Source organism: Neophocaena asiaeorientalis, unplaced genomic scaffold (genome assembly GCF_003031525.2).
Source record: "Neophocaena asiaeorientalis asiaeorientalis breed wild unplaced genomic scaffold, Neophocaena_asiaeorientalis_V1.1 scaffold132, whole genome shotgun sequence".
In the NCBI taxonomy this organism is placed as follows: domain Eukaryota; kingdom Metazoa; phylum Chordata; class Mammalia; order Artiodactyla; family Phocoenidae; genus Neophocaena; species Neophocaena asiaeorientalis.
In genome coordinates, this window is record NW_020173393.1 from 1,074,681 (window position 1) to 1,093,415 (window position 18,735).

The following is an 18,735-nucleotide window of genomic DNA, read 5'->3' on the forward strand; positions in this document are numbered from 1 at the left end:
GAGCCTGTGCTCCGCAACGGGAGAGGCCACAACAGTGAGAGGCCCTCATACCGCAAAAAAAAAAAAAAAAAAAAAAAGGGGGAAAAGAAGAGATAATAAAAGGTAGACGGAGATGAAAAAAGCAGTCTTCTGGAAGTGGAGGGAGGAGAAAAGTGAAGCCACTCTATTATAAAAGCTCTTTTAGAAACAGCAAAATGGAAAATATTAAAAACATAATCAAGGACATGTTACACAGGCTAAAGAAGATTGAACAAAATGAAGTGGGAAAGAAAGAGTAAGAAAGGATGAAAGCAAAATGATCAATAGGGGGGACAAAGGAAATCCAACTTCTGCATAATTGGTATTGCTGAAGAAGAAAGAAAAAGAAATCAGACAAGTAAAACAAAACAATATTGGAATCTTTAATAGTAGAAAACGTCTCTGAAACCAAGCGAACTTAAAACATATGCAAATTTTCTGTCTCCTAGAAAAAAACTTATACTCATCGACACTGAGCTATATCATGGTAACATGAATGAACTTGAGGATTCAACCAATAAATCTTATGGCTATCCAGGTAAAAAATATGATGAGCTGTAAGAGGGAAGAAATCAGGCTGGCCTCAAATTTCTGCACAGTGAAATATCTCCTAATTCTCAGAAAAAGAAAGCATAACCCCAGAATTTTACAGATATATTAACTGTGTATTCAGGGAACGTCTACTTTAAAAAAATACATATTTATTGTTGAAATTTGGAAAAGCAGAGCATGTAATGAACACATTTATTCATAATCTCACTCCTAAAATAGTCTGCCTGTCAAGTACATATTTCAAAATGCTTTCACGTGCACTCATTCTAATGGGATCCTCTGTGACGTAGACATCGCAAAATTATTATTTCCAATTTGCAGATGAATGAACTCACTGAATTGACACAAGAATTCAGTGGCCAAACCACTACACCCAGACTTCCTGGCCCTCAGTCCCGAATTCTCTAGAGTAGCTCTGTCCAACAGAACTTTCTGTGGTGATGGGGATGTTCTAGATCTGCTCCATTGAGAAAGGTAGACACTAGTCTCACATAGCTATGGGACACTTGAAATGTGACTCGTGTGACCGAGAAACTGGAATTCTAAATATCATTTAACTTTAATTAATTCAAACTTACATAGCCACAGGTGGCCCGAAGCTACCCTATTTGGACAGCCCAGCTCTAGAGATTTCCTTGGCATTCTTTTCCCTTCTGAAAAAGAAAGCTGACCACTTTCCATTTCAGCCATCTCCCAAGCACATCCACATCAAGTTCTGCCAAATCCTGGCCTCTGGGATCAATCAGCCTTCATAGTGAGGACCAGCCTTCTGGCTTCTGGCCCCTGTCTTCTCGGGCTGCAGTCTCCTTCGGGCTTGTCCACCCCTGGAGGTTTTAGCTGAGTCACTCCAGCTTCTGCTGGCAGAGGCGACAGGCTGGGGATGTGAGAGATGTTTCACCTGGAGCCACGACTCCGTCTACCCTGGGCCACCTCAGCAAGATTCCCCTTCCTGAAGCTGAGCCTCTGGACAGAACAAAGTGGCAAAGTGGCAGACTGCTGACTCTTGAGATGACCCAGAAAGTGAGCCTGCAAGATCAGACACTTTCCCCCACCTCTGGACTCCAGAAGTTAAAATTCAAAGGAACAGGGTCTCGGGATCATGTGACTCTAGCCTTCTACCCTCCTTCTACCCTAATCTGCCCTTGAAGGATCAAAGGAAGATTCCATTCTGCAGACACGCAGACTGACTCTCCCTGTGTCCATGTGGCTGCTCTGAGTTCACCAAACAGGGGGCCCAGAGGTAGAGGTGGGTCAGACGTGCTGTGCACTGGAGTAAAATCATGGATTCACTGGACCCCACCCCCTGATCCACTATTTGGACCGGGAGCCATGAGATCGTCTCTTGTGCTCTGTGTGGTCCTGAAGAGATCACTCCTCCTGTGACCTCAGTTTCTGTACCTGAAAAATGGGGATTTTAAGACAGAGCAGGGATTTTTCACAGAGCATCCTGATTCCTAGTAATCTGTGAACAACTTCACATTAGATTCCAAGTTGTGTATGTGTGAGCACTTTTCTGGGATTTTCCACTAATTAAAACCACTTAGACGAGAGGTCATAAAGTGGTGACCATGGGTCTGATGCATTTTGCAGATGTATTTTTTGGCACACACTTTCCTTTTAATAGGCAAATCATTTAAAATGGTGAGATTTCACATAAAAGCACAATTTCAAGCTTCTCTTGTAAAAACAGGAGATCTGGCATCATGGGCCCCACGTTTCCCCATGGCAACAGTCGGGAGCTGAGCAGCAGGTGCTGTTTCCAAGGGGCCTATGTTCCCCACTTCACCACAGTCCCCACTCCTCCCTATTGTACCCATGACACTAAAGCCCAGTGTCAGCTGTAATTTATCATTAAACTTGGGCATTTTTTTCCCTGCTAAAAGGATGGTTTTCTGTACCCACAACACTATCAGAATTGCAAATCAGACTTGAGAAAACAAGGTGATATTTCTTATGCCAGCCCACTTCGTTCATTAAATTGTCCCTTGCATTTGAGTTTGTGATGCCTGATTTAGAGTACTTAATCATTCATTTAACAAATGTCCATCGAGGCCCTGAAGATAGAGGTGAACAAACACAGACAAGGGCCCTGTTTGTGTGGAGCTTACAGTCTGGTGGGAAGAGAGCTAATGATAAGTGAACAAACAAGAACTACTTCGGCCATTGGTAAGTTCTTGACAAGAAGGCTGGATGGTGGAGATCAGACCACAGACAACAGCGTGGTCTGTGAAGAAGAGACCTTTGAGTTGAGGCCAAACAACAAGAAGGAGTGAGCTGGGCAGAGATCAAGGGGCCAGAGATCAAGGAGTGAGGGCCAGGCAGGCCAGGCAGAGGAGACAGCAGGTGCAAAGACCTGGAGGTGGGAACGGGCTTGGTCCGCTGGATCTCTGAGAGCCCACCGCTTACTGTCCACAGGCCAGCTCTCTGGTCCCTGCCTCCATGCCTCCTGGGAGACTTTTGTTCTCCGGAAGCCAGTTTTTGTCCTCGAGGCCCACCGGGCTGGAGTGGTGGGGGTGAGGGGCAGTAGTACTTATTAATTCCTCACCAGATGTCTGGCATCCAGATGGCAGTTCTGAATCCAGTTTGCCCACAGGCAGCTCAGCTGGGGCAGGGAAGCTATTTGGGGTCACCTCAGCCCTGCTGCAATCCCTAACCAGCAAGGTAATGAAACACTCTTGACCCACTCACTGCCCAAGCCCCGTGTGGGCCAAGGATTGACTTCCCAACTCTTGCCATTTCCCTCACATCACCTCCCTGGCTGACACATGCTGTATCTGGAATCATTCCTCCACAAAGAATTGATGTTGACATCCCGGCAAGAGCACCCAGAGAGTGAGGAGGGAACAGGAGGGAGAGAGAGAGAGAGAAGAGAGGGAAAAGAGGGAGAGGGAGAATGCATGCCTGGGACTCAAGGCCTTCGAAAGGCAACACTTGCAGCCAGAATTTACCAGCACTTCTCCCCTCCCCCCATTCTCTAATGTGCAGAATCAATTCATTGCACTAAAGAACTGGCAGGATGTCACCCCCGAAGCAGAAGTCCTTGAATATTTACAGCAGCTTTATTCATAATAATGCCAAAATGGAAGCACTCCACTTTCCACCAGCAAGAAGATGTACAAAGAAAGAGTGGTATATTTACAGGATGAAATACTATGCAGTAGTAAAAAAGAATTAACTGCTGATACGTGCAATTTCATGGATGAATCCTCAGGCATTATACTGAGCAGAAAATACAAAAGTACATCATTTCATTTAAGTAAAGTCCAAGAACAGGAGAAACCAATCTCTAGCAATGGAAAGCACAGCAGTGTTTTGGAGGGGGTGTGAGGATTGACCTGAAAGGGGCTAAGGGGAACTTTCTGGGGGATGGAAATATTCTATACCTTTTTTTTTAAACTATAGTTGATTTACAATGTTCTGTTAGTTTCTGGTGTACAGCAAAGTGATTCAGTTATACGTATATACATATATATATTCTTTCTCAGGTTCTTTTCCATTATAGTTTATTATAAGATATTGAATATAGGTCCCTGGGCTATGCAGTAGGTCCTCTATTCTATATATGGTAGTTTGTATCTGCTAATCCCAAACTGCTAATTTATCCCCCCAACCTTTCCCCTTTGATAAGTTTGTTTTCTATGTCTGTGAGTGTGTTTCTGTTTTGTAACTAAGTTCATTTGTATCATTTTTTTAGATTCCACATATAAGTGATATCATATATTTGTCTTTCTCTATCTGACTTACTTCATATAGTATAATAATCTGTACATCCATTCATGTTGCTGCATATGGCATTATTTCATTCTTTTCTTGTGGCTGAGTAATATTCCTTTGTATATATATTTCTTTATTGGAAATGTTCTGTCTTGATTGGCATGGTGGTTGTATGGGTACATACATTTGTTGAAATGCAAACTGTACACTTACAATGGACGCATTTTATTGTACGTAAACTATAGCTCATAAAGCTAATTTTTTTTAAAAGTCATGTTTATTTTTCTCTCCAGCTATTGCTCTAAAATGTATTCAGTAGGGGACGTTCTTCCCCCATAACCTGGACTAAAACTCCTGCAGACCATGACTTTCCCCATCACTCTTGAGAAGTAATTAAAATCCTCCAGTTACTTGAATATACAAACACGATCTCTATTCAGAAAGTCAATGTTCAGTTCCAGGCAAGGATCAAAATGTGGAACTTGGTTCGAAGAAGTCTTTTTCCCTCCCCGTGGGTGCTCCACGGGCTGGGAGCCACTGAGAGGAAGATCCTTCTCTCCTGGACTCCCCCTTAAGTTTTTCCTCTTCCTTGTGTTCTAGAGAGAGGTCTCTGACATCCAGTGTGAGAGAAGCCAGGAGGGCAGGAGACACCTGGGGAGCAAGTGAGTGCTTGCTGGCTCCTCTGTTCAGCTGGCTTCCCCCACTGGGGGCCTGGTATGTCCTCTGATGCATTGTCTTGCGAACATCGCAGGAGGTGGGGGAGTAGAGGGTCCCCACTCCAGGAACACTTTCCTTATGGGATACATTTTATCTGATAGGCTGCGCCCTTCCAGTGCCTGGTTTTCCATTGGTTTGCTCTGTGTGAACTTTTGAGGGGGTCCTAGATAGAAGCAGACGTCTTAGGATTTAAAGTGGCCCTGGTGACCCACCTCTGGTCCTCAAGGAACACTCGGGATTTTCCTCCTCACATCTTTGGAGTATTTGTCCAGCTAGGGTTGCCAGATAAAATACAGGGTGCCCAGTTCACTTTGAGTTTCAGATGAACTGTGAATAATTTTTTTAGTATAAGTATGTCCCACATGTTACATGGGTTATACTTAGGCTGAAAACTTCATTCATTGCTATTCATCCAGATGCTGATTGGACATTTGGAAGTAACCTGCTTAGCTTCTCCCCACCTCCTACTTCTGTACTGACGTAATGCTAAGTGGAGGCCCGGGAACCTGCCTGTTTTATCCAGTAGGCTGCCCTTGTGACCTTGGCCAGGTTACTTAATCACTCTGTGTATTAGTTTCCTTATCTGTTAAATGGAGATAATCACGGGACCTGCTTCATAAGGCTGTTGTGACAATCACAACTAAACTGAGATAACGCAGGGACAGTAGTTGGAATGGTGTCCGGCACATAGTACATTCTCAGTAAATGTTGGGTCTTAGAGTCTTATTTTGGTTGTGGTTGCTATCCTATGAAGAGAGGGAGGACTATAGCTTCCAGTTAGATTATTTTCTAGAGAAAAGGAGCCAAAATGGAAAGAAGGATGAGGCTCCTGGATGGGAGAATTGGGAGGGGACATGGTGATTATTAAAAGCATGCCCTTTGGAGGCAGTGGGGGCACAGACGAGAGGTGATGGAGGGACGTAGATGGCAAGGCCAGGCTTGAGAGGGTTTCTTTTGGTCTAGGAATGCGAGAGATTCCAGGGATGCTAGAGAGTTAGAGGCTGCAGGAATGTGGCAAGGGCACCCATGGATCATGCAGAGATGCGGAGTGGTACAGAGTGCAAACTCTGTAGTCAGATCGCCTTGGGTTCAAATCCTGTCTCTGCCTCAGCATCCTCGGGCAGGTTACCTGACTTACCCTCTTTGCCTCAGTTGTCCCATCGCTAAAATGGAGACGATAATATCTGCCTCCAAGCATGGCTGTGGAACGGAATGAGTTAATGCATGTAAATTACTAGGAAAAGTACCTGGCCAGTTGTAAGCACTTGTTCATTAACTCTCATTATACTCAGAGTCCTTTAAATGTTTAGGGGAAGAGAGTTTAAAGATTAGAATTTCTGTTTAGATATGCAGTTCATGAGCAGCAACACTACCCTGGGACCGAATTACCTGGGTCATAGCTTTACATGCATGACTAAATCGATGTCATTTATAATCTCCTCTGAAAAATAATAGGACCTCTCATTAAATGAATTAATACTTGTAAAATACCTGGAACTTAATAAGTACTCAAAACATGTTGGTGGTTTTGGTTGTCATTATCATAATTATTCTCCTGCATGGTGATGTGAGGCAGGATAGAAAAGGCATCTCTGAACAGAGCTTCTTAGGGTTCAGATTTACCAGGTGGCTTTTCATGCCACTGACCTCGACCATTATAATATTCTCTTTTCTTTTCTTTTCTTTTCATGCCCTTGTAAGGATAACTCAGGTAGCAGGGTTACCGTGGCCTCACAAAATGAATTGGGAAATGCTCCTCTTTTCTCTGTTCTCTGGAAGGGTTTGTGTAAGATGGGTATTACTTAGTCCTTAAATGTTTAGTAGAATTACCATCGAGGTCAGCAGGGCTTAGAGGGTTTTTTTTTTGTTGTTGTTTTTTGAGGGGAGTTTTTAAATGATTGATTCTCTTTAATAGACAATGAAATATTCAGCCTTTCTTTTTCTGATTGTTGAATAAGTTATGTTTTTCAAGAAGTTTTTCTGTTTCCTCTGAGTTATCAAATTTATTGATATAAAGTAGTTCATACTATCCATTTAGTATCCTTTCAAAGCTGTAAGATTAGATTAGTTCATGAGGGCGGGGTGGGGGGGGGCCATGATGGAATTATAGCCCTTACAAGAAGAGAGCTTGTCTCTGCATGCCTGGCACCAAGGAAGGACCACGTGGGGACATAAGGAAAAGACAGCCGTCTGTAAGCCAGGAAGAGAGCTCTCCACACAATCCAAATCTGCTGACACCTGGATCTTAGATCCTCCAGTCTCCAGGACTGTGAGAAATAAATGTCTGCTGTTTAAGCCACCCAGTCTCTGGTATTTGCTTGTAGCAACCTGAGCTGATTAAGACAGACATATATTCTTCAAACTGGAATACCTATCGGTCTGTCAGGTGGCGCATAAAACAGGATAGTTATGTCTTCCAAAGCCAGCAGCAAGTTTCCAACTTTGACAGCAAATAATTGTATATTTTTAAACAATGGATGCATTATGGAGCATGATACCACACATGGGTTGAAGAATGTCGAGTTTGCACCAGAATGTGACCCAGATTCCTTGGGAGCTTTCCATGGATGTTCTTCTGCCTGGAGGCCCACAGAGTGACTGGAGCCCATGTACTGGCTCACAAGACCTAATGGTTACATTTCATGAATTTTGCTAGCTAGTTGTTAAACATAGATACTATTTAAAATGAAATTTTATTAATTGGGGTTAAAAAGTTATATCAAAACAAAGGTAATAGATAGTCAAAACTCATCACTTCCTAATTGTTTTACTATTATCTATGGTCTTGAGGTTATTTACATCTACTGTTATTTGCATCTATATGTGCGGAGGAAATACTGTGAAGTGTTGTGATACAGTCCATCTCTTTCCAACACTGTGCTCAGTGATGTAACTTGGTGGCTTGAAAGCAGCCATGTGGGCATATTTACACCATAGAAATCAGTAAACACTACAAATCAGGGCTTAGCTCATTGTTTGGTTGCTTGCCTAGACTTAAGGTAATGGGAAAAGTTAGTAATGCAGATCACACTCAAAATGTGTTGTCTATAGCTGTTATATTGTGACTAGCACAAAAAATGAGGAACTATTCTTCTGGTATTTGAAAACCATCATTTGATTCAGTAAAGAAGACACACCATTGGTAAGCAAGTGACGTCCTGACACGTTCCTTCATTGTGTCTGTTTTGTCTTAATAATTAATGTAAATTAAAACATAACCGACATTCATAGTGGAACTAAACTCAGTGGTCAATGACATGAGTGGCTTCTTAGCTGAACTGAATAATAATCAAGAACTTTTACACACACACACAAACATATACACCCACAGTTTTTTCAGAGAGCCAGTTGTTAAACATTTACCAGCACACCACTTGAGGGATATGTGGTGGGTAGAGTCTGATAAGGTCATTTGAGTTTGAGGAGAACTAGCCATTGAGAATGGTCCTATGATTGGCACTGTCAGATTTCCTGGTAAAAGTGCCATGACTATGTCTCAGTCATTTTCGTAGTCTCAACTCCCAGTCTGGTGCTTAGCACGTGGTCAGGAATAATGTTTGCTGAATGGATGATAGTGAACATGTTGTAAGCACTGTCTTGAGTTGCAGAAGCACGTATTAGTTATTCAATAAATATTTTGGGTTCCTACTATGTGCCAGGCACTGTTCTTGGCTTCAGGGGCACAATCCCTGCCCTCCTAGAGCTTACATTCTAGTGGAAGAGAAAACCAGTAAAGTACAAAGTCTGCATTCAGGTTAATTTTATGTCACCTTGACTAGGCTAAGAGATGCCTAGTTAGTTGGTGAAACATTATTTCTTAGTGTATCTGTGAGTATGTCTCTGGAAGAGATTGCATTTAAATCAGTAGACTGAGACCTGCCCTCACCAATGTGTTGGGCATCATCCAATCAGCTGAGGGCTTGAATAGAACAAAAGGGTGGAGGGAGGGCAAATTCCCTTCCGCTCTATCTGAGCCATCCATTTTCTCCTGCCCTCGGACATCGGTGCTTCCGGTTCTTGGGCTTTTGGACTCAGATTGGCACCTACACCAGCAGTCCCCTGCTTCTCAGGGCTTTGACCTTGGACTGAATTACACCACCAGCTCTCCTGGTTCTCCTGCCCGCAGATGGAAAATCGTGAGACTTCCTGGCCTCCATAACTGTGGGAGCCAAATCCTATCACAGGTCTCCTCTTACATGTATCTAGATATGTCCTATCCATTCTCTCTCTGGGGAACACTGACTAATACAGGTGGCAGCACTTGGTTATATGAAGAAAAATGAAGCAGGATAAGGGGATGGAGACAAGTGGTATCACGCTTCTGCCACACAAGGAGCCAGGACATGGCCTTCTACTTAAAACCTGGCTCCGTCTCTAGGAAGCTGTGTGTCTTCAGAGTAGTCACTTGACCTCTCTGAGCTATGAAAACTGTCTTTAGCTGATATTCGGGTCCATTTGTGGACTCACAGGTTCCAAGCCCTGAGAAGACCTTGTTGGCCAAATTTGCTTTTTTGTGGCCTGAACCTTTGGATTCACTGGCTTCCAGGGTGGTCCCTGAAACTCCCCTGGCAGAACGTGGGCATTCCAGAAGCTTCTGTAAATGGGGTGCTGTTTATTGTGCTGCCACTTTCCTGCATCTTTGTTTGCTGTACTAGGAGTACCTGGGTTGGGTCTGCCCCTTTGTTTGCCTCTGTGGAACCCTGGAACGATGCCTTTTGGCTCCAAGCACCCATTGAGACAAAGAGGTCCTTTTCTATAACAGATGCAGCGCAGGATCTCAGCTGCCTGGGAAACCCCAGTTTGGGGTTCTAGAAACATGCCTGACACCTATCTGTTGCCTCTCTGGTCTCAGTGTTCATATCCGTAAAGCAGGGGGCTTGGCGATGGTCTGACTGTCCTCCATTGAATTCCTGGATCAGGGAGGTATTAGGTTTGCCACGGTAGGTGGGAGGGAGGGAGTGAACAGGGGACCCAGTAGGGAGCTCCTCATCCCACTTCTCCCGGAAAAACTCCTTTTAACTAAATTTTACTCTCAAGGTTTGTCTGTTTTATATTGTGATTCAATATACAATTTTGCTTGGACAAAGGGCTGGAAGTTATAAATACTTATAAATCTGTGATTATCTAAGCTCTCTCATCCCTGATATGTAGGAATCTGCCTGGTATAGGAACCAAAAAGATGTTAGGAAATCAAAACTTAGGCAATTTTTAGTCGTGGTATTTGATTCCATATTATCGCTTTTGCTTTCGATCTTTAAAATGTGTGTCCAATAGTCTGACCTCTTAAAATATTCGTTTCAAGCAGTGTTGATTTGTTTTACAATTATTCTTCCCTGACCCCAACAACTCAAAACTGGGAGAACTAATAAACGAATTCAGCAAAGTAGCAGGATACAAAGTCAACACACAAAAATCAGTTGCATTTCTATACAATCTAAAAAGGAAATTAAGAAAATAATTCATTTACAATAGCATCAAAAAGGATAAGATACTTAGGAATTAACCAAGGAGGTGAAAGACGTGTACAATGAAAACTACAAAACATGGCTGAAAGAAATGAAAGACATAAATACAGGTCTTCCTCAACTTGCAATGGGGTTACATCCCAATAAACACATTGTAAATTAAAAATATCATAAGTCAAAAATGTATTTGATACCCCTAACCTACTCAACATCATAGTTTAGCCTAGCCTACCTTAAATGTTCTCACTTACATTAGCCTACAGTTGGGCAAAAATCATCTAACACAAAGCCTATTTTATAATAAAGTGTTGAATATCTCATGTAATTTATTGAATGCTGTACTGAAAGTGAAGAGCGGAATGGTTGCCTGGGTACAGAATGCTTGTAAGTATATCGGTTGTTTACCCTCATGATGGTGTGGTTGGCTGGGAGCTGAGGCTCGCTGCCACTGCCCAGCATCAGGAGAGAGGATCAGACTGCATATTGCTAGCCTGGAAAAAGATCAAACTTCAAAATTCTACTGAATGCATATCACTTTTGCACCATCATAAAGTTTAAAAAATCGTTAAGTTGAACCATCAGAAATAGGGGACTGACTGTAAGTGGAAACATATCTTGTGTTCATGGGTTGGAAAACTTAATATTGTTAAGATATCAATACTACCCAAAGTGATCTAAAGAGTCAGTGCAATCCCTATCAAAACCCCAGTGGTTTTTTGTGTGGAAATAGAAAACCCATCCTACAATTCATGTGGAATCTCAAGGGACCCCAAATAGCCAAAGCAATCTTGAAAAAGAACAAAGCTGGAGGACTCAGAAGCTTTCCTGATTTCAAAACTTACTACAAAGCTGCAGTAATCAGAACAGTGTGGTACTGGCAAAAAGACAGATATAAACCAATGGAACAGAATAGAAAGCCCAGAAATAAACCCTCACGTGTATGGTCAAATGATTTTTGGAGAGGGTCCCAAGACCATTCAATGGGGAAAGGACAATCTTTTCACCAAACTGTGCTGGGAAAACTGGATATTCATATGCAAAAGAATGAAGTTAGACCTTTATCTAACATCACATACAAAAATGAACTCAAAATGTGCTCATGATCTAAACATAAGACCTAAAACTATAAAAATCTAAGAAGAAAACATAAGACAAAAACTTCAGGACATTGGATTTGGCAATGATTTCTTGGATATGACACCAAAGGCACAGGCAACAAAAGAAAAAATAGACAAATGGGAAAAGAGGATTTGTTTTACAAAAATTCCCTCTGCAAGAGACTTTTTGTAGGTCTCTAAATTGCATGAGAGAATGTAAACACTGGTACAAAAGCTAAGGCACTTGGGAAATGGAAATTCTCCTATGTTGGGCGTGTTAAGCAGAGTCTCAGGATGTGTTTTCAAGGTTTGGAAATGGATGTAGGTGTGTCTTACAGTCTTCCCTCTCTCAGTAAGGGACAACCTCATTCTTCCATTGAGGCCAACAACTAGAATTACCCTGGGCTTCTCTCTTTGCCTTACACATCATAACAGATCCTTGGCAAAGCTATCTTAGAAATAGATCCAGAATTTGACGACTTCTCATTACCTCCACTGCTCCCATCAGACCCTAGCTGCCAGTATCTGTTGCTTGGATTATTGACAAAGCCAACTCATTGGTCTCCCTGGACCATTGGACCTTGCCCCTTTAGATGGATTAACTAATTGTAGTGTCTGCACATAGTTTGATGCCTGTCCTGTGTAGCTGAGGATATGTTCTATTCGGATGGTGCTTGTTAGGATGGAATTCAGTTCAGTGTGCTGTGGACACTGAATAAAGTCAACAAAACCTACTATGAGTAAGAAGTAAGAAGAATAAATGGCACCAGACAGCACCAAATCCAAGAAATAGTCTGTACATGCAAGATCATTGCCTTGAGAGAATATAAGAAAGCAAGGTCAGGGCAGTAGGCAGTTTTATTTAAATAGTGACTATGGGAATAATAAGACACTATTTGTTATGGATCCTGAGGGACACTGATGTATCAGAAGATGTTACCATTACTGCGCTCTTGTTTCATCAGCAGGTGAATAGTTTCACAAGTTTTGACAAATGTACAAACCCATGCAACCACCACCCCAATCGAGGTCTAGAACATTTCTGTCACCCCAGTAGTTTCCTTTGTGCTTCTTTGCAGCTCCCCCCGCCCCCACAAAACACAAACATCCTAACCCCAGCCTTGGCAACCACAGATCCGTTTTGTTTTGAATCTTTGAAATTGCATTGTCAACCTGAAGGCATAGATTCTAGCATTCAGCTGATAACAGCTGTGGGGTACTTGGTTAAGAGAGTTGGCTCTGGAGGTAGATTGTCTTGTTTGCACAACCATTGCCTTGCTACTGACCTCCTGGAATCTCAGTTTCCCAATCCACCAGATGGTCATAATAATTATACGTACTTCACTGGGATTTTGTGATGAATAAACAATAGCTGGTACCTACTAGCCCAATAAATATCAGTAATTATTATTACTATTTATAGAGTGGGTACCAAGTGTTGGACGTTGTGCTAAATGCCATGTATGGATGTGGCCGTTGCTGCTGGCGCTCTGTCCACATCCCTGTTGGCGGTTACCATTCTGCACATGCCAATAGCTTCTTGCAGAGCCCTGGATGCTCTGCAAGAACTTGTTAATTTGGCTGCTGCACAGGGCAGGTCGAAGTGCTGGAGAGTTAACGCTCCCATGAGCAGCCCTCAACCAGTGATGACCAAGAGCTGGCAGATAAAGAGCAGCTTCCTCGCCTCCCAGGGGGACTACTCTGAGGCATGATCTCCACTGTCTTCTAGGGTCCCCATCAAGATTGAGCCCCAGCTGCCCTCCGTAGTAACCTTCTTGTTGACACACTGTCTTGGCGTCCTTCTCTGTTTCACTTCCTCACTGCCCTTCCAGAACTTTCTGAGATTCCCTGTCGAGCAAACTACTTTTCCCTCTCATGCTCATCTCAGGGTCTACTTCTAAGACAATGGGGTATTTCATTTTATCGTCAAACAATCCTATAAAATGGACAGATATAGCTTCCCCATTTTATAGTTGAGCAAAATGAGGCTCAGATAGGTGACACCACCGGCTCAAAGTCTGAGCCTTGGGCACTTACCCTCTCCACTGCCTCCCTGAGGAATGGGCCCTGATGGGCCCTGCTCCAGGACCTCTTCTCCCTCTGCCACCCAAAGCTCTGCTGACCCTCCTGGGCCTGCATCTCCCCCCTGCAGGAAGGTCGCTGCCTGTTCGTCATCCTGCTCATGGCGGTGTACTGGTGCACCGAGGCCCTGCCCCTCTCGGTGACGGCCTTGCTGCCCATCATCCTCTTCCCCTTCTTGGGCATCCTGCCCTCCAACAAGGTCTGCGCCCAGTACTTCCTGGACACCAACTTCCTCTTCCTCAGCGGTCTGATCATGGCCAGCGCCATCGAGGAGTGGAACCTGCACCGGAGAATTGCCCTCAAGGTCCTGATGCTCACTGGGGTCCAGCCGGCCAGGTAAGGCCAGGTAATGGGTCCAGCCCAGAGGTGGCGAGGCAGAGGGACCACATCTCTTGGAGCCTAAACCCACTCTTCCTGCTCTGGTCATCCAGGGCAACAAACTCATCATGTCCCACCATCCGCTTGTTTATTCATTTCTCAAATATTTAGTGAGCCGCTCTGTGTGCCAGACACAGTGCTAGGCCCTTGGGCAGTTCTCAAAAGTATGTAAGAATCACATGGGAATCAGTTGAAATGCTGATTCCCAGACCTCACCCCCAGGGATTCCTGTCCAGTAGTTTTAGAGGGGACCATATTAGCAGCTTGACTCAGACTGCTTGGGGCTGAATCCTACCTTTCCTGCTCTGGGAGGTGACTTAGGCTCTCTTTGCCTGTAGAATGATGATACAGTAGCTTGGACCTGCACCGTAAATGCTGGCTGTTATCATCCTGGTTTTCTATTTACCAGCCAAGGTGACATGGTGGGTGGGGAGTGGATGGAAAGATGGCCTTGGAGAGGCAGGGAGGTAGGGTCCATTCCTAAGGGCCTTGGGCCCCCTAGCTAGGATTCCAACTTTTATTTTAAGATGATTGAATGACCTTTAAAATAAGGTCATTGTTGTTCTTTTAATCTTTTTTTTTTTGCAATTTGTTGAATCTTAAGGATTCCTTCCCAGTAATGTTTTTAAATGCATAAAGCACAACACGTAGGATTTAAAACAACAACCACAACAATTACAGCAAAATGCACTTATCCAAGCAATTTTTTAAAACCACGCAAATTTGTGATAGAATACTATATGTACTTCTTTATTAACACAATAAATGATGAGATCTAGCAACAGCCTCATAACTGTAGTTTTGAGGCAGTTCTGAGTGTCAATGATATTCCAGGATGTCTCAACTATTATAATGTGATATGGAAGTGTCTGTGATCTTTACTGGTAACCAACTCCCCTTCTAATCGAGAAAAAAATTTTTTAATTAATTTATTTATTTTTGGCTGCATTGGGTCTTCGTTGCTGCACGTGGGCTTTCTCTAGTTGTGGCGAGCGGGGGCTACTCTTCGTTGTGGTGTGCGGGCTTCTCACTGTGGTGGCTTCTCTTGTTGTGGAGCACAGGCTCTAGGCGCGCGGGCTTCAGTAGTTGTGGCATGCGGGCTCAGTAGTTGTGGCTCGTGGGCTCTAGAGTACAGGCTCAGTAGTTGTGGCTCACGGGCTTAGTTGCTCCTCAACATGTGGGATCTTCCTGGACCAGGGCTCGAACCCGTGTCCCCTGCATTGGCAGGTGGATTCTTAACCACTGCACCACCAGGGAAGTCCTCCCCTTCTAATAATACTGAACTTTTTTGCCTATGTTTATCACTGAAGGAAATATTTAATTTCTATTAGATGTTAGTAAAATAGAGGTATATTTTCCCCTATCATGTCCATTCTGAATTATATCTATGGCCCCCCTGGTTATCAATCTCTGCTTTAAAGAATTCTAAGCTGGGGAGTGACATGACCAGATTTGCATTTTTAAAAAAATTCCTCTTGGCTGCCATGAGGGGATCAGATGAAGGTGAGAAGCCAGATGCAGCCCAGGTAAGAGACTGTTCTGGGGATCCAGACGAGAGATGGTGCCACCTTGGACTAGGGTGGTGGCAGTGGAGATGGGCTGAATGGATAGGTTTGAGAGCTCTTTTTGTGGTGGGGATGGGGGTGGCGATGAGGGAGGAGGTTCTGAATAACTCATGGTTTTCTAGCATCTGCTCTGGGCCAGGCATTCTGCTAGGCTCTGTAGCTGTTTCCTCATGGAGGAACTGTCAGTCCTATGGGAGAGATTCCATCTATAGAACTGATCCCAACACAGAGCAGAATTTAATACCTAAGGGACACATGGTGCAATATGAGCCCACATGAGAGATATAGGGTGACTTCTTGGAGGAGGTTACATTTGGCCTTGAAGAATGGATGAGGCTGCTGTCAAACATGTTTTAAAGTTACAACAATGAAAACGGTATGACACTAGCTCAGAAATAGATTTTTAAAACACAGAGTAAATAATCTGGAAGAAATTGAAATCCGTGGGAAAGGGAAGGATTCAAGAATTGGTGGGTGTTGGAATAATTTGTGTATTCTTTAGGAAAAAATCCTACTTAGATCCGACTTTGTTCTATACAACTAAATAAATTCCAGGTGGATTAAGAATTCAATGTAAAGAAAAGCAAATCACTAAACTGAGATTCCTGTTCGTGGGAGGGACCAAGCAATGGCAGGCAGGCAGGACATCAAGGTGTGTTTGGGAGCTGGCGAGAAACTCAGCAGAGCCTGAGCAGGGGTGCCTGGGAGGAGTGGGAAGGGAAGGGGGAGAGAGGAGGCTGGGAAGGGCACTTAGGGTGAAACAGTGGAGAGTCTTGGTGCCAAACCAAGACACCTTTATTCTGCAATGGGAGCTATCCAGGATTTGTGGGCAAAGGAGAGAAAATGTCAGGGTTGGTGTGTCTTTAGAACTAATTTACCTTGGGCACCTGAGGTCAGTTCACTTACATACACTGAGTCAGTTTCCTTAGATCTAGAATAAGCGTGGTGAATGGATTTGGTTCCCACTTGGTCACTAGCTTGTCCTCTCTGGGCCTTAACTTTCCATGTGTAAACAAGTGGGATACAAACCAGAGGCCCCAGTTCTAGATCGGCCTCTAACTCGCTCTGTTCCCAGGCTCATCCTAGGGATGATGGTGACCACCTCCTTTCTGTCCATGTGGCTGAGCAACACGGCCTCCACTGCCATGATGCTGCCCATCGCCAGCGCCATCCTGAAGAGTCTCTTTGGCCAGGAGGTTCGTAAAGACCTCAGCTGGGAGAGTGAAGAGAAAGCAGGTGAGTCTGTGGGAAGGGACTGGGAGGAACTCCACCAAGGTGGAAGAGTGGGAGTGGGGACATCCAGAGGGTGTTGGGGAAGGCCAAGGGGATGCACTTATTGAGCACCTACTATGTGCCAAGTTTAATAATAGTAACTGAGAATTCACTAAGTCAAACCATGGTACCTTTTGTAAAATTTTGCATTTATTGAGCATTTACTGTGTACTAAGCAATGAGTTAAACACTTTACATACATTAACTCCTTGGCCTCTCAAAACAGCCTCTTGAAGTAGGTACTATGCAACTTGAAACAATGATGAGATTTATTTCAATGAGATTGGCAAAAATAAGCTGGATAGTGCCCAGTGCTGGCAGGAATGGGAGCCATTGGAACTCTGTGCGCTGCTAGACAGTGTGGACAGTCAGCCTTTCTTAAGGGCATTCTACAAATATTTGATCAAATTAAGAGTGCGTATACCCTGGAACCCAGAAGTTTGGCCCTGAATGCAAGTGCTAAAGGCATTCTGACACGGGTTCATGAGGAGACGCATGTGACCATGTTTAGTGCAGCATTCCCTGTGGTATGCTGGTTAGGGTTCAGGTTCGGGTTAGGTTTAGGGTTGTGGTATGGCCACCATCGCCAGTAAAGGAGGAGATTGAGTGTGGTGGGTGCACGTCACTGAGCACTATGCTGCTTTTAGGAACAAAGAATTAGAGGGACATATAGTTATAGAAATAAATCTCATAAAACCTAGTTGTGATTGGAAAAGCCAGAAGGAGATACAGAACACAATATCGTTATGTAAATTAAAAATACTCACAAAAGACAAAACGTTTGCAAGAACATAAACAAAGGAAAAGCTACACATTAAACGCATCCCAGTGGTTGCTCTGAGAAGGATGGGGTTGGGAAATGGGGATAAAAGGGACCAAATTAATAAATAAAACAAAAAGAGTGGCCTTGTGCAACAGATAGTGAGAATGTGCTGTGAAATGAGGGATTGGATTCACTTAAATCTCTGAAACTGTGTTCTAAAGAAAACAAAACACAAGTAGCTGCCATGTTTTTACGTGACTAAATGAGAGCTCAGAGAGGGGAATTGACTTCTCCAAGTCACACAACGAGCAAATGGTAGAGCCCAACTTTGGACCCAGGCAGTCTGGCTGCAGAGCTCACTCTCTTCCCCATGAAATCAGCTGCATCAGTGAGAATTCTTTTGGCTGCAGGTAAAAGGATGCCTGTCTGCCAGTGACTTAAAGAACAAGGGTTTATTTTCCTCAAATGTCAAAAAGTCAGAGAAGGGCAGTTCCAGGGTCATTTCAGAGGCACAAGGATGTCAGGGCTGTTCACTGGTATCTCTGTGATTCCCTTGGTCTTTCCCTCGTGGTTGCAAAATGGCTGCCGCATCCTGAGTCTTGGGGCTCCAAGAGAATACCTCATAGTCACCTTGGGGTGGCAGCAAGCAGTTAACTCTGCTTTCTCATTTCAACCCAGCTGCCCCCACTTTACCTGCTTTATACCCTGAGCTTCCAAGTAACAATCACCGATGTTTACTGAGTACTTACTTTTATGCAAGGTCTCATCTAAGGGCCTTACATCTGAATGACGTGGAGCTAGCTTTGACCTCATTTAGAGCAATGGAAATGGAGGAAGAAATTTAAAAAGTGGTTAAAGTAGTCCCCAAGGTCACATAATTCCAAAACAGCAGCTCTGGTATTTTGAATCCAGGTTGGTTGACTTTAGCGCCTGTACTCTTAACCTCTGTTGTTCTGCCTCCCATAGAAGATGTTTTTTCTAAGAGTTTAGTGGCAAAAAAAAAAGAAAAAAAGGTATGAAAGCTAGTTCCCTCATTATGTGAAAGAAGATGAAAAACCTGAGACTCGAGAAGGGGAAGGGACTTGCCCAAGGTCACACACGGCGTCATGCGA

General features: G+C 43.7%; 1 protein-coding gene across 2 annotated transcripts in view; it reads left to right on the top strand.

Annotated features, from left to right (window-relative positions):
* SLC13A3 (solute carrier family 13 member 3) overlaps nt 1-18,735 on the top strand; it is a 76,193-nt gene that overhangs the window by 16,246 nt on the left and 41,212 nt on the right. For both annotated transcript variants that reach the window (XM_024746771.1, XM_024746770.1), the window contains exons 2-3: nt 13,716-13,981; nt 16,664-16,824. In XM_024746771.1, the coding sequence (XP_024602539.1) occupies nt 13,716-13,981; nt 16,664-16,824 (427 nt within the window). The remainder of the gene's footprint in view (nt 1-13,715; nt 13,982-16,663; nt 16,825-18,735) is intronic.